This window comes from Brachyhypopomus gauderio, chromosome 1, assembly GCF_052324685.1.
Source record: "Brachyhypopomus gauderio isolate BG-103 chromosome 1, BGAUD_0.2, whole genome shotgun sequence".
NCBI lineage: Eukaryota > Metazoa > Chordata > Actinopteri > Gymnotiformes > Hypopomidae > Brachyhypopomus > Brachyhypopomus gauderio.
This window is the reverse complement of record NC_135211.1, coordinates 16397426-16413018: the sequence shown is the minus strand read 5'-3', so window position 1 is coordinate 16413018 and position 15593 is coordinate 16397426. Positions and strand designations below refer to the sequence as shown.

The 15593-nt window shown below is 40.6% G+C and overlaps 1 protein-coding gene across 6 annotated transcripts in view; it reads right to left on the bottom strand.

Moving 5' to 3' along the window:
- The window catches only part of abcc12 (ATP-binding cassette, sub-family C (CFTR/MRP), member 12), a 35456-nt gene extending 20942 nt beyond the window's left edge, over positions 1 to 14514 (bottom strand). Inside the window, exons 1-13 of one of the 6 annotated variants that reach the window (XM_076999534.1) lie at positions 14169 to 14514; positions 13860 to 13928; positions 9718 to 9884; positions 8699 to 8845; positions 8326 to 8473; positions 7913 to 8149; positions 3618 to 3791; positions 3203 to 3350; positions 2400 to 2548; positions 1664 to 1771; positions 749 to 985; positions 369 to 440; positions 17 to 141 (exon numbers count right to left, since the gene is read on the bottom strand). In XM_076999534.1, coding sequence (XP_076855649.1) covers positions 17 to 141; positions 369 to 440; positions 749 to 985; positions 1664 to 1771; positions 2400 to 2548; positions 3203 to 3350; positions 3618 to 3791; positions 7913 to 8149; positions 8326 to 8473; positions 8699 to 8845; positions 9718 to 9884; positions 13860 to 13916 — 1769 coding nt within the window. In that variant the 5' untranslated portion in view covers positions 13917 to 13928; positions 14169 to 14514. Of the gene's footprint in view, positions 1 to 16; positions 142 to 368; positions 441 to 748; positions 986 to 1663; positions 1772 to 2399; positions 2549 to 3202; positions 3351 to 3617; positions 3792 to 7912; positions 8150 to 8325; positions 8474 to 8698; positions 8846 to 9717; positions 9885 to 9975; positions 10081 to 10441; positions 10548 to 10593; positions 10742 to 10798; positions 10925 to 13859; positions 13929 to 14168 lie in introns of those variants that run through there. The other 5 variants (XM_076999558.1, XM_076999550.1, XM_076999542.1 and 2 more) reach the window with 5 other exon arrangements.
- Between the last annotated feature and the right edge of the window lie 1079 nt (positions 14515 to 15593).

Below are 15593 nucleotides of genomic sequence, written 5' to 3'. Positions count from 1 at the left end.
TGTTTAACCACCATACCTCTTTTGGTCAAAGGGTTCTCCCATTAGAATGTTGTCTCGAACTGTTCCGTGGAAGATCCATGCCTGCTGGGAAACGTAGGCGAACGTTCCATTTGCTGAGACTGACCCACTTTGAAGGTGCATCTACCAACAAAATGAACACATGAACTCCAGAGCTAACTGTATTTACATTTACAGTGCATGCTGATGTTTAATTACTGGTTTCTATCTTTTTTTTTGCTACAAAATCTTGGTGATATACTATTAAAACAAAATAATAAAGTACATAATCAACATTGTACAATACTACTCATTTTAAAACACGAAAACCAAACAATTAAAATTAAATTTAAGTGTGAACTGCAGCGTGCCTGTTCAAGTATACTTGATATCAGTGACGTTTTTCCACTTCCTACATTGCCACAAACTCCGAGCAGGTTTCCCTGGGAACAGGAAGTGAGAAACACTCAGCAAAGCAAAACCATCCCCTTTGAAGCTTTGGTTCAAGGATCCATGATTCCCATATTTCCCATCTGTAAGAATGCACAACACATAATCTTCCGAACGCCTTTTGAAAAAGAACACTCAGCTTGAATATACAGTGGAACAGCCCGGTGCAGAACTAACACCTACAGTGTTAACAGTAGGCCAGACAGACACTAGTTAATGCTGTATGTGAATCTCATTCTATTGTAATTATGTCAGTGCCTGATCTGTAGCTGTGTAAAAAGCTGCAGTAAAGCATGGCAACCTTGGGCAGGGTGAAGGTGATGTCCTTCAGTGTCGGTCGGGCAGGGGCGGGGGCGTGGCTGCCATTTTGAGTGGCTTTCACAGACCCCAGGGCCCCGTTTCCTGAGGTGCTGGGAGAGGACAGCGTGGTAGTGTCCGGAGCCCCCCAGAAGAAGGAAGCTCTGTCCAGCACGATCGCAGCTCCCAGATCTTTCCTCTGGGACAGGTAGGGTTCAGGATTCTTTATCATGAGGAGACGCTACAGGAGCAGGAAGAGAAGGTCGGGAATAATGAGCAGTTAGCCAGGTCTGCAGAATCAAATGTAGTAACCCACCTAGTACCACTGAATGGGCATTTTCTGTAAAGTTTCTCAGTTAGATATGGTGGCCTTTATAAAGGACTATAAAGGGGCAGTCCAATAACTATGGCAATAAAGAGGAAATTATTACTTATGAACTATCAAATATAAATAGTTATATGTTTTGGATATACTTACTACAGGCATCACTTCAGCCATTATAGGACAATCTCAAAACAAGTGATCTCATCTGACCATGTGCAGTACAGTTACTGTATTAAGAACTAGGGTTATGTGCAGAGTCATTTTCCATGATTATGAGCTGTGCTGTATGTGTTGGGCTAGACCAGTGGTTCCCAAACCTTTTCTGCCGTGCCACCCTTTAGTAGATGAGAATATTTTTGAGCCCCCCCCACACCCCCCCCCATATTGACACATGTTTTACTTCCAAGCTCTGCGCCCCCCCTGCAATAGCTCTGAGCCCCACCTAGGGGGCGCGCCCCCTACTTTGGGAACCACTGGGCTAGACTCTCACAATACAGCAGCACCCAGTCTGGCCGTGGTGGTTCTGACGGACACGCTAGACTTGGAGAAACCAACAACGGAAGGAGGGTCACAAACAGAGGAGGAGATGCGAACCTTCAGCCGCGTTAAGGCCACATTCGCTTCAGCCAGGGCTTTGACTGAGAAGGGCAGGAGACCCATAGACATCCGCATGGAGTTAAACACAGCAATGATGGTGTACGCCTGCACAGGCAAAGAGAGAGAATTGAGTTAAATGTAGTATAGTGTATGCAGTAGTGCACATGGTCTCCAGAGAAAGATCTATATGTCTCCAGAGAAAGATATATATATGTGGGAGAATGAATAAATCTTGTCTGGGCGTATGCAATTACATGGAGAACATATGTTAAGCAACTTACCCAATACACAGTGTTTGCCACCATCAAACACAAACACGGTCAGAGATTGTAGCAGCATTGCTTTGGGAGGAGTTGTTTAATTAGGAGTACCGGTAGTTTAGGAGTATTTTATTTAGGAGTTTGGGAGTAATTAAGGAGTAGTGTAGTTAGGAATAATTTAGAAGTATTTTAGTTAAGAGTAGTTTGGGAGTAATTAAGGAGTAGTTTAGTTAGGAATAGTTTAGAAGTATTTTAGTTAGGAGTAGTTTGGGAGTAATTAAGGAGTAGTCTAGGAGTAGTTTGATAGTTTGGCACACCACTAGCTCAGACGTCCTACTAATGAAACACCACTGCAGGACTGCATGGTGGGGCGTGCGGGGTTTAGGAAGGGGGTTGTGAGGGAGGGGCTTCAAGGGCCATGAGGCAGTATACAGCACAGGGACCCTGACAGCTGTACTGCTGCGTAAACTCACCACGGACGGCTCCAGGGGCAGTCCAACGGCCGTGTGGACGATGAAGGTGAAGATGGTGGCCAGCGTGGGAACTATTGCCGTCAAAGACGAGTTCACACTCTGAACATATCCTGCTTTCTCCAACAGCAACTTCTCACGTTTCCTAATCTCTGTCAAGAGAAATGAGATACATATCCTCTGTACTGTGCACATTCATAGTTCTTATGCATCTGGTTTTAACCTACACGTAAAGTGCTTCAAGGGAGATTTCCATATAAAGTCTATGTAATGACCGTCATCTTCACAAACCTAAATGCTAAGGTCCACACAGGACTGAAAAAACAGGAAAGACTTGTAATCATTAATGAACTGTGGGGTCAGTAGATGTAATTTGTGTTTAGATTGGATAAACCCTTGGGAACTATATTTACGTTGATTTACGTATATTCACTCGCAATATCCACTGCCACTAGGAAATATCCACTTGGAAATGTTTTGTACTCTTTTCTGAGTATATCTGATTTTTGATTGCAGTCCTGTTGTGTGGACCTTAGCGTTTAGGTTTGGCAAAGGGGAAGAGTGACATGCAATTACACATACATCACATCCTCTGCACATGTGAATATATATTCAGAATTTGTTAAAATAGTTCATGGTACATTCAAGTCATTAATTTGATGTGCAGAGATCTCATTATGTATTCCATACATAACTGAACTAAATTAGCTATTAGTTGCTATATATTAAATGATCATTAATCATTTCATTTTTAAGTTGATCTAATTAGCATTGTTAATTAACATGGCTATAATATAAATGAATACCTGTAATCTTCTTCTCAAAAGACTCCTCCCATGCATACATCTTAATGAGTTTGATGCAGGTCAGAACCTCGTTCATGGTGCGAACACGTTTGTCCGTCACTGAGACAGCCCGCCTCCGCAATATGTTAATTAGCCTTGCAATTAAGAACTACAGCACCACACACACATTCACATACGCACACACACAAACACACAAATAGGTTTCCAGTCCTGATAATCCTCGCAAACGTCAGCAAAAAAAAAAAAAAAACATCACTCAAATTCTACTGCAATATAATTATGAGAATATGTGAAAAAAATACAAGTAAAAAAAAATACATATATACTAATAGTTTGAGTATACCTCTAATAAGTGCATGAGAGTACAGAAATTGGACATTCAGCAGGTGATACACTAAAGAGCTCATGAGCTCACCTGTATGGGTATAAAGACCAGGTAGGTAAGGACGCCTATGAGCGCAGTGTACCCCAGGATGTAGCAGGAGTAAATAATACCCACGATGAGGAGCACAGGAATACAGAGCAGAAACGTACCGAAGATCACCGCCTCAAACATGCGGTAGCTGTCACTCGTTAACACGTTGATCATCTGACAAAGAGGCGGACGCAAAACAAGGAATTAAACAGTGCAGCTGTGTCGTGCATACAACAGTACTGTATATAGTAGTGTTGTATATATATTACAGTGCTGTATATAGCAGTGTCATGCATACAACAGTGCTGTATATAGTAGTGTTGTATATATATTACAGTGCTGTATATAGCAGTGTCGTGCATATAACAGTGCTGTATATAGTAGTGTTGTATGGAAGTTATTCTGTGTCAATATTCAAATGAAAATGTAATACGTATTTGCATTTACATGTTCCACTCATACAAGCAACTTTGAGCTCAAAATTCAAATTCAAATGCAATAATTCCATTTACATTTGCAATGTGATAGACGTCTATTCATATTTCATTTACACATACATTTTGATGCTTTATTTGTGTCTTTATTGAAATGAAAATTTTTTTCCCGATTTGAATTATCAAGTTCATGTGATCATGCAAAGGTTGTATCAAAATTATAATTAAAATGCCATTCGCTTCATATGCTTTGCATTTCGTGATAACATGTTTGAAACGTAATTTTCAACCTCACCACCACGCTAAAAAGATGTCAATATTCAAACGTTAATGGAGAAATAGCGCCTCTCCTGTTTGCACTAACATTACGATACCAACAGCGCTAAAACTGTGTCAAAATGCATTTTGAAAGTGCAATCCGAGCAGATTGGATTTTCATTTCCATGGTCTTCCACTATAGTCAAATTATAGTCAAATTAGATTCCACGGCTTCACTTTATTCAGCCAATCAGGTTCCACAGCTTTCCACATCGGGCAGCCAATCAGGACGGGACTACAGCGCAGCAGTACAGGCGAGTTTTTTTAGACATGGTCACAGAAGCGCTCATTAGATTAATTCAAAGGGTAGCAGACGAGTCCTTATGGTGAATTTACACTACATTAGTGTGAAATGTTAATCGATCAAGTGGCAGACATATCAGCCTTATCTGGCGCTGATGTGACTGTTATTGCCTAATTGAGCGCTGTGGCAGAGCAACTGTGTGCCTCAAACTAAGGCGGTAGGACGGCCGACCTCCGTGAAGCGTCTTGTGTGATCAGAAACAGAAAACCATTTCTGCTCGTTAATGCTGGTTTATTTAAATAAACATTTGTGCTGTCGTATTTTTAAAGTTATAAAGCGGTAATGCCTCGATGAGTGATGTTATCCAGAATCCCCCAGCGTCCCTGTTTAGTGTGGTTAATGCCACAGACGCGGCATGATTACCTGAACCCGCAGGTAATCCTCTACCAAGCCTTGATCTGTAACGTACTTGTAATCATGACGCGAGCAGAAATTTTTGAAGTGAGCAAAAAACTGAAACACGCACTGAAAACAGGGAAGTGAGCGCACTTAACAGCGCTCGGTTTTCTTGATTTTGCGTGCTCAGTGTGTCTGACTTGCTTGATTGAATCTTATCTTTGCGCTCTCATATTAAAGACCGTAATCTCACTCCATACTACACCTTGTGGGTTCATAGATTGTCCTTGTTTGAGTTGAGTGGTCCTTATGTTTTCATGCCTTGGTAAGTCCTTAGTATAAGCTTCCGTTTTCTACGTTTCATGCCTTTCCCTAGTCTCAGACTATACCTTTGGGGTTCATAGATTGTGTTTGTTTAATCGAGTGTTCAGTTTACGTTTTTATTCTTTGGTCTGTCTTTCGTACGAGTTCTTTTCCTCTACGTTATAGTTTGCCTAGGTCTCAAACTACACCTTATGCCCGGTTCACATTACACGATTTTAGGCTGGTTTTTCAGTCGCCGACTGTTTTTTGTAGATCGCCGACTGTGGTCGGAGGCAAATCGGCGATCACTCGATGCTCGCTCAGTCGTGTAGTGTGAACTGCTGAAAGACGCTCGTCGACTCATCGCAGACGACCGGCAGATATCTAGCATGTTTAATATCTAGCATGTTTAATATCTAGCCCAGTCGGCGACTGAGAGTCGGCAGCAGCGGCTAGCTACAGCCAATGGGAACGGAGAGAGAACCGCGGCACCGCTGAAGATATCTCTGAAGAATGTAAAAAACTTTCAAGAATGCTTTCAAAACAGTAACCCAACAAACACACAAAATCCTCACCTTTCTTACAACTTTACTACAACACTGTGTTTAAGTTATTGTGAAAGCACTGGAGAAATAGTGCGATTGATTATATCTATGTTCACTGCAATGGAGAGATGAAATAATTCAGGCAACTTGGGACTATGGAGTGTTTAAACGGTAAAAAAATAATAATAATAATAACGAAAATGTGGAGTACATGTACATTGTTTTTTTCTTTATGTGGTGTTGCTGGTTCTCACAGAGTTTCGTTTTCGTGTTCTCGTGTTTTTGGACGGCAGCCAGATGAGTCGGCGATTCCCCAGTCGTTTAATTTGTGAGCCCGCGTCGCCGATCAGTCATGTAGTGTGAAAGCCACAACAACTGAAAGACTCGCAATTACAGCACAATCAGTGTAGTGCGAACGGAACAAAAACCTGATGACTAAAAAGTCGTGCAGTGTGAACCTGGCATTAGGGATCATAAATCAAGACCAAAAACTCGCCTGTACTGCTGAGCCAGAACCAGAAACTATATGGCTCTGTGCTGAGCGTGCTTTAGTCCCGTCCTGATTGGCTCTCTGAGGTGGAAAGGGGAACCCGATTGGCTGAATAAAGTGGAGGGAGGTGGAATCTGATTGGAAGGCTGATGGGATCTAATTGGACTATAATTTGACTATAGTGGAAGACCATGGAAATGAAAATGCAATCTGCTCGGATTGCATTTTCAAGATGCATTTTGACACAGTTTGAGCGCTGGTATCGTAATGTTATTGCAAATAGGGGTGGTGCTATTTCTCCATTAACGTTTGAATATTGACATCTTTTTAGCCTGGTGGTGAGGTTGAAAATTAAGTTTCAAACGTGTTATCACAAAATGCAAAGCATATTAAGCGAATAGCATTTTAATTATAATTTTGATACAACCTTTGCATGATCACATGAACTTGTTAATTCAAATCGGGAAATACATTTTCATTTCAATAAAGACACATATAAATCATCAAAATGTATGTGTAAATGAAATGTGAATGGATGTCCATCACATTGCAAATGTAAATGGAGTTATTGCATTTGAATTTGAATTTTGAGCTCAAAGTTGCTTGTATGAGTGGAACAATTGCAAATGAAAATGGAGTTATTGCATTTGAAATTGAATTTTGAGCTCAAAGTTGCTTGTATGAGTAGAACATGTAAATGCAAATGCGCATTACATTTTCATTTTAATATTGAGACAGAAAAACTTCCATAGTGTTGTATTACAGTGCTGTATATAGCAGTGTCGTGCATACAACAGTGCTGTATATAGTAGTGTTGTATATATATTACAGTGCTGTATATAGCAGTGTCGTGCATATAACAGCATATATATTACAGTGTTGTACTTATAGCAGTGTTATGCATATAGCAGTGTTGTGCATATGGCAGTGTTATGCATATAGCAGTGTTGTGTGTATATAGCATGGTTGTGCATATATCAGAGTTGTGCATATAGCAGTGATGTGCATATAGCAATGTTGTGCATATAGGAGTGTTGTGCATATAGCAGTGTTGTACATATAGCGATGTTGTGTATATAACAGTGTTGTGCATATAGCAGTGTTGTGCATATAGCAGTGATGTGCATATAGCAGTGTTCTGCTGTAGTGTGATGATAGTGACCTCAACTTGGTCTGGGCAACTTTTCAGTTTCAGTGTTTTCTTAAATCCATTTAAGTGAAAATAAGTTTAAAAACATAAGTTCGCCGAGCCTAGAAAATATAAAGTACACTAATAAAGCAAAATTCTTCAGATGTGAATTTTGTAGCTGTTGTTCTGGGTTCTATATGAAAAACCATCAGAACTGCAACTTTGTCATTTGAGTTCTGATAGAATCATGTGCAAGAACTGGGTTAGAACAGAGGGTTCACGCTTACCATCAGATGCTTTATAAAGGTTTTGTGGAGGCAGAATGATGATTTTACTAATTTTAAAAATCCATCAAATAAGCAACAAAAATAAGGGCAAATATCCAAAATACCTCAAGTCGTCAATTAGTTAATTAATCAACCAATGGTGGGGCTACCTCTCCCACGGTGACGCTGCCGAAAGTGCGCAGTGAGATGATCTTGCGGAAGGCGAGCATGCTGAAGGCTGACTTCAGGCGAATGGCCGTGCGCATGTTCATGGCCCACATGAGCGATGCGAAGAAGGCCTTGGATAGCTCGGAGACAAACAGCGCCACACACAGGCCCACACCGTGCACCAGCGTAGACGCCTCTGGCTGCTCCGTGTAGTGCAGGATCTCGTACATCAGGATGGACTAGAGAACACAGGGACGGAAGGCGCAGAGGAAACAGGAGTTGAAAAAAACCTGAGCGGCCCAGCTGGTTCGGCGATAGCCGTAGCTTGGGTGTCTGGGGGTCAGTCTGAGCGTAAAGCTCTGGTTTTGGCTTGTGGATGCAAAAACTGCTACGCAAAGGTCGGGACAGGACGTACCGGCCCAATGAACACCCCAAATGTGAACAGGACGGAGACAAAGAAAGACACTATCAGGCGCGTTCTCTGGAAACGCATCACAACCGAGCCGAGAGATGCCTTCTCAATGCCAACACGTGCCACCTCCTCATCCCACAGCCTCTGCAACCTACACACACACACACAAACACACACACACACACACACACACACACACACACACACACACACACACACACACACACACACACACACACAGTTTTAATCACTCACAGTATATGCCATTATATGCACTGTGTTAAAATTGCAAAGTGGTTTGCATGAAAAGGCAGCCTGCACTTCTTAATATTTTATACTGCTTTCTAGCCTCTATGTGGCATTCCACACAGCCTACCTCTCCCCGTTCATGTGAGCTCCATCGTGGTGGGACAGGGTGAGAGAGTTTCTGTCCAGATTGTTTCTGAAGAGCTTCCACATCATGGGGGTCATCCATGTGAATGAGGCAAAGGAGAAGAATCCTGCATCATCAATGGGGTTGGATCTGCAATGGGGACGTAAGCCATGATTACATCAAGACGAACACCAGTCAATGGGCTGGACTCATAAAACATGGCGCTAGAGTTAATGTGACATTAACAGCCATATTTCGCATTCATAAATGGTTCTACTACATTTTGTCCTTATTTGCTTAGGACGTATGCATCATTTACTAGAGGTGTCAATTCCAGGTTCAGAGATTAAAAGTCCTCACCAGGATTTTGCTCAGGCTTCCATGATTGTGTTGATTCCACTAATTTTACCTGGATTGCTAATTAGAAAATCTAGCAAGCTTGAGCAAAATCCTGGTGAGGACTTTTAATCTCTGAACCTGGAATTGACACCACTATCATTTACATGTCAATTTTGCAGTTTTCTTATTGGGCACCAATAAATCAATCTCTGTTGACACCAGTACGCTAATTATCACCACAAAGACTTTATGAACAGCAATTAAACACCATTTCATGCAGTTTGGTTAGCATAGCATGGTTACCGTTAAGTATTATTGTGACACAATCACACTTTCAAAGTAGCTTGTTTTACGAGGACAGATTTAAAGAAAAAGACTTGACCCCTTGGGGAAGTTTAACGTTGTGTATGTGGGTCGTTTTATTGCAACCCATAAAGCTAAATTAGAAACAGGTACCATAAAAAAACAAAGGGAAAGGGTTTGCCATGAAATGCAATTTTATAGGGCATGAATCAGCAACCCATGGTTGGTTCCAGCTCTCAAGATGATGGAACTAATGTTGTGTTCATGGAGCTACTGACGGTCTACTCACCACCATAATCATAACATGACACATCAGTATAACTGAAGCAGTGTTATAATATTGAAGAACTGATATTGAAGAAAGTGGATATGTTCTTTACGTGGAGCTGAAGCGGACAGGAATCAGCGTCTTCATGCTCTTGTGGTACTTGGATCCATGTTTGAGAGGAGGTTCTGCTTCTCTGTAGTCTGGAACTGCAGAGCCCTCTGGGAAAGAGTTCATGGTCACAGACGTCTCCACCCTCTGATGATAAAACTCACGCTGTCTCTGGAGGAAGAAAACATACTTGATGAGCGAGAAGAGAGAGGCGCGCAGAAGACAACTTATGACTCCATTCCGGCAAGCCTGCCGATTTTACCCAAAGAAAGCGGGACACCTCCAGACAAACCAGCCAAACCAGCCAAACAGCAGTGGCCTTGTCTTTCAGCACCAGAGTAACACAGAGCACAGCATGTCCAGTTAGCCCTGCTGATAACAGCGGCAGGCTGCAGAACATTCATAAGATAGTTATGATATGCACGAGGTCCCTGACTCAGTAGTTTATACTAGTTTATACTTATATCTGTTTTGAAAAAAAAAACCCACATCCCTGCATGCCAAAGACCCTGTCAATAACAGAAGGAACTGTTTATTTTTCAACACATGAATACTGTTGCTTTTATTAATACGGCATGCTAAGTAATCCTACCAGTGGTGGACAGTAACGAAGTAAATGTAATTCATTACTGTACTTAATTAATTATTATTATTTACTTTACTCAAGTATTTCCCTTTATTGTAACTTTTACTTTTACTCCACTACATTTAAAAATGAAATATCTTACTTTTACACCACTGCATTATGTGAAAGTTGTCGTTACTTCAGGCATCATGTGTTCAACAAAGTAACGTCAAAACAAAAGAAGTACAACGGTAAAGCACCAATCAGCGTACAGTTCAACGGTAATGCAACAAGTTTGAAAGAAAATATACCTACTTAAAATGGATTAATCTACTGAGTGTAACGCGCCACTCAATCCATGAGCCTTTTTTTAAGTAGACGAGGAAAAAAGACTCATTCGTTTTCAAGCGCCTTCTCTGTCTGCCTCACTATCATACGATTTCATCCTCCAAAAATAACCCACCCAATTTAAGGAAGCATGTAGAGGTAAGATAATTTCATAGGCCTACTGGTCATTTACCTTAATGAGAAATCTAACAATATCTGGCAGCAAACCGTTTCCTTGTGTATGTTAAAATAAGTCCGACATTATCATTGTATCCATAGTTAGCTAGCTAGCTAAGTAGGCTATTGCTAGTACAACCGAAAACTGCCTTAGCAACACACTCGGCATGTAGCTAGCTAAGTTAGCTGGCTAGTTATTTGTTTTACCATAGTTCATAGTTTTGGAGCTTCCAGCTAAATGCATTGATATTGTGAAATACTTAACATTTGAACATAGCACTTTACGTTAGAAAACAAATTATATTTAGTAGGTTTTACATGCAGAGCATGGTGCTAAAACAGTTAGCAGGTAGCTGCTAGTTGATCTAGTTGTCTTTTGTTTATGCTAAAACTGTCTAAAGTATTCTGAAATAACTAAATAATTCTGTATCCTATTTGGATAGTGCAGTAAAATACAGGAAATGTTTATTTTATTCCTCAAAAAGAAGGAGATTGATATCTGGATTTGCAATTGCAAATACATCTTTAACCAAAATATTGCTTGTTTACTTCATATAGAAATTACATGCCTTCTGTATTTTCTGCTTATGATCATTTTAATAAACAAAAAAACTAACACTATAAACAGAATTAATAATATTAAAATATTTGTGTACAAAGAGTCGAACCTGTCCACATACATGTTGATTATGCAAGAGTCATGGTATAGAGAGAACAGGATATTAGAGCCTTATTGATACAGCCTAACTGATGGAACATTACTTTCAATACTTAAGTACATTTGAATGGGAATAATGTGGTCAAAATGTCCCTGTTCAGTGGTATTAATAATGAAATCATTAATGAAATGTTTCTACCTGCAGTCAATGAATACACAAGATAGCAAGATAGATAACATTACACAAAGTAAATGTTTCACTCATGGCAGTTCCTTTGCAGATTTAATAAAAAGTTAATTTGTTATTTTACCACAGCTATACAGTTCATACCCAGATTTATTTGGTTCTCTCACCAGTTCCACTCTCATTATGTCACTGCTTTGAACATATTACAAACTGCAGTTGCAAAAACTTTCCTGCAGCTGAATACAGGAAAAAAATATTATTAAAGTCTTGCCTGTCTTGACTCTGAAACTAGTTTTAGCAGTTTCTCAAAGCGTAATGGAGACTAAGACAGGGGTCACTTCGGAAGGTTAAATGAGTGCTAGGTGTCTTTGGTCTGGGGTTCTGTGCTCCTTCTTTCGGATTTGAATTTGAGTCCTGGGTATGGTGGCAGCCTTCATAACGTATGATGTCAGAAGTGGGAGTGTGTCCTATGAATCCACCCCTGCTGTGAGGGGACATGAAGCCCAGGGCGAAGACCTCTGATGAGGGCTGAGGGTCTGATGGTAAAGGGCAGTTGTGTTTGGAGGGACACGTGGAAGTGTCACATGCCAGGTGTCCCCTGGTGGTGAAGGTAGTGTGACCGTGATATCTGTTTTGACCAAATACAGCGTGAATGTGACAAAATAATTTGCTATAAATCAATCTCATCTCATCCATACACCACCTCCTAGACTCCAGTTAAGTCACTTGTGGCTTGTAAGTCTAATAAGACAAACAAAAACAGATCTAACATAGATTTGTAAATATCTGTGTAAGGCTGTATTGTCACATGTGGACTGCACATCCGCAGTTATTTACTTTGTTTTTCCCCAAGTTTATTTTATTTGATCACTAGTTACTGGAAATGTTTTGTTTGAAGTTATTGCTACTCAAGGGGTCACACTGGTTACTGAAAGCAAGGGTTTGCATGTTTCACAACAAGGGGCTTGAATGTCAGGTCATTTTGCTTTATAGAAATGATTCAGTACCCCATCATCAATTCAGTCGTGAGCATTACATAAAAACATGTTGCAGTCTCTGGCCTTAAACATAACAGACAACAACTTAGACAGTAAACAGATTGCAGATCTCATGGAAATGGTCAGATGTTAATGGGCTGTGAAGAACACGTTCCCTTGCCAGTAACTCTTGAACTCCACCTCACCTTATGTGCATCAATCACTAGCATTCATTCCTACAAAACGGAGGCACAGGAAGTAAGACCCGTCCAGTCTAGACCTCCTATACTTATGAAGAAGAGTTGTCCGTTCCGCCGAGGACCACTGACTCATCTCGGTAAGCACTAATGCAAATGCTATCCCACCCAAAAGACCTCTGCTTGATATACAAGACTCTTAGTAACATTGAGTCTGATGGCCACCACAGAGGTTTCCCCTGCTCATTAAAAGGGGCATTCAACATGGCTAGATGGTGCCATATAGTGGATGCTACTATATTAGAAGAAGAAGGACCTTTTATTAATCTATTAATGCCCTTAGAGAAATTCCTCTCTGTGTTTAAACCACCCAGAGTGAACACACACACACACACACACACACCTGGAGCAGTGGACAGACACCTGCAGCAGCACCTGGAGAGCAGAGGGAGGTAGATGCCTTGCTTAAGAACACAAGCACATGTCTCTAGTCCATTAATGAGCAGTACCCTTATACCTCTTCCCAAAATGAGCTTTGGTTTTTGAAGGCTTTCCATGACGAAGAAGAAGTCGCACGTTAGGGATCCTACTCACACAGTCACCACAGCAGCTGAACAGCTTGCTTGGCCCTGAACAGTCCTGAACAATCCTGAATGATCCTCAACAGTCGTGAACAGTCTTGAACCGTCAACATAGCTACTGAACAGCTTGCTTGACCCTGAATGGCGAGCACTTTACATTTTCCTTCACAGTAAAGTTAAAGAAGTTCTATTGTAAACAAACAACTGACAGGACAGTGGGCATCTTGCCATCAACCGTTCCAACACGTACTGCTTTACTAAGGCCCCCTACCACCCTATTAAGCCAGGAAGTCAAAGTAAATAGTCATGTAACATATTTACAAAAATTCTCTACAACCCCTTCCCTATCTATAATGAGATAACAATGGCTGACAGGTGGAAGAGCAAGAAGAAAAACAATGCATTAGATGAATGGAGAAGATGCATGGATAAAATGATGGGAGGAATATCTCCCAAGGAAGACCTTGGTTTACTTACGAAAGATATTCCTTCCACATTAGCTCTCTCGGTGGAATGTCGTGATAAGCCCTTCATTTTAACGTGTTTCTGTATAAATAAAACAGTATATGACTATTTTTATACTGATTAAAACAATAGTTTTTGAATAAATACATATTTAAAACAGAGATTGAATATTGGATAATTAAAAAAACATTTTTCAGCTATGTAAATCTATAGAGAGGTTTTGTCCAGTAACAGAATGTGAAATGCATTTTGCAATAGTAGTACCTGCCCATCATATCCATCAATATCTCACATGAAACAAAAAAATAACACTGACATTACCTCAGTGCACTTAAACTCAGAAGCTCTGTAGAGGGAGAAATCAGAAGACTCCCTGTGGTCATGTCAAGAGACGTGGAGATCACTGCTGTGGCTAGATTGATCCTGAAAGCTTTTATTCTCCTGCTGCGATGAGCTTTACCATCTCCGTACCTGAATTACATCACACACTTTACGAGTCTCAAAGGTTAATTCGAGCAGAGGTCCCTATCAGAGCCCAGAGGCCCTGTCCTTGTGGGTCTCTATTTTAACAGCCCTCCCCATCAGCTCCCAGGCCCCTCGCTCAAACACAAGGACACCATTAACTGTTATCTGTCATTTAAGGATATCGACACGTCCACAAATGTGTCCAGCCATGTGAATGTGGTTCTTCTGTGTGCTGCTGTATTCTGAGGATTCCTGAGGGGACAATGCAGGGAGGGGGTTGGGGGGGGGGGGGGGGGGGGGTCTTCCTGTCCTACTGTAATTTGGTTTGTTTGCTTTTTCTTTTTTGCTCAGTCATAATGACCAAAGAATTTCCTGGCCTGCCCCAATCTCATTCAGCAGATGGACAGTTCAATTTATATTTAAAAGGAAGTTTTAGAAAGACTGGATGAAAGGTAAATGTTTGTGACAGGGTTTTTTTTATCAGCTGATATAACAAAAAGATCAAAAAGATAAGAAAAATAATCCTTATCAACATTCAATCATGACTGTGTGTTCAAACTTTAATGTGAGGCACACATTGCTTACTGACAACAGCTAATCACAAACATCTCATTTTTGTGTCACATATTCATATGAAAATTCAATTGACGTGTTTGTTTTTGAGAGGGGCCCTCATAAACTGTAACAAAATGTATCATATTTTGACAGAAAACATATTTCCCTTGTATTTTTATTTATTTATTTGGAAAATATGGTTCACAGAGTTAGTAAGTTGCAGAAATAGAAACCTCTATGATTTTGATAGATGGGACGATCATTCAAGTTAATGCTAGGAACATGAGTTAATCATTTACAAATGGCCATCGCAGTAGATTTCTGAGGGCACAGTTAAATATTAGCATAGCAAACAGTCTCAAAGAGGTGTTACCGAAGCAGGTTAGAGGCCGTAACTGCCCAATGTAATTGAACAATAAAAGTGAACTTCTTGAATGTAAGGCAACTGCAGCAAACATTACACTGATGAATCATGGTTACAGTGACATAACTAATATAATGAGCAAATAAACTTCTAGTTATCTTGTCTAAACTATTTGTTGGTTATGATATGTGTGTAGCTAGCTAACATTAATCTGTTAGCTAGCAGCTACTGTTGTCTATCACTAACTACTCCTGGACAGTCTGTGGTGCTGCTTGGCAGTGTGGGATGTATTGATGCATATCCAGGGTTGCCAACTTTTCAAGATCGCTTGGAGTGAGATTTGAACCTGGAGGGGATGGCGA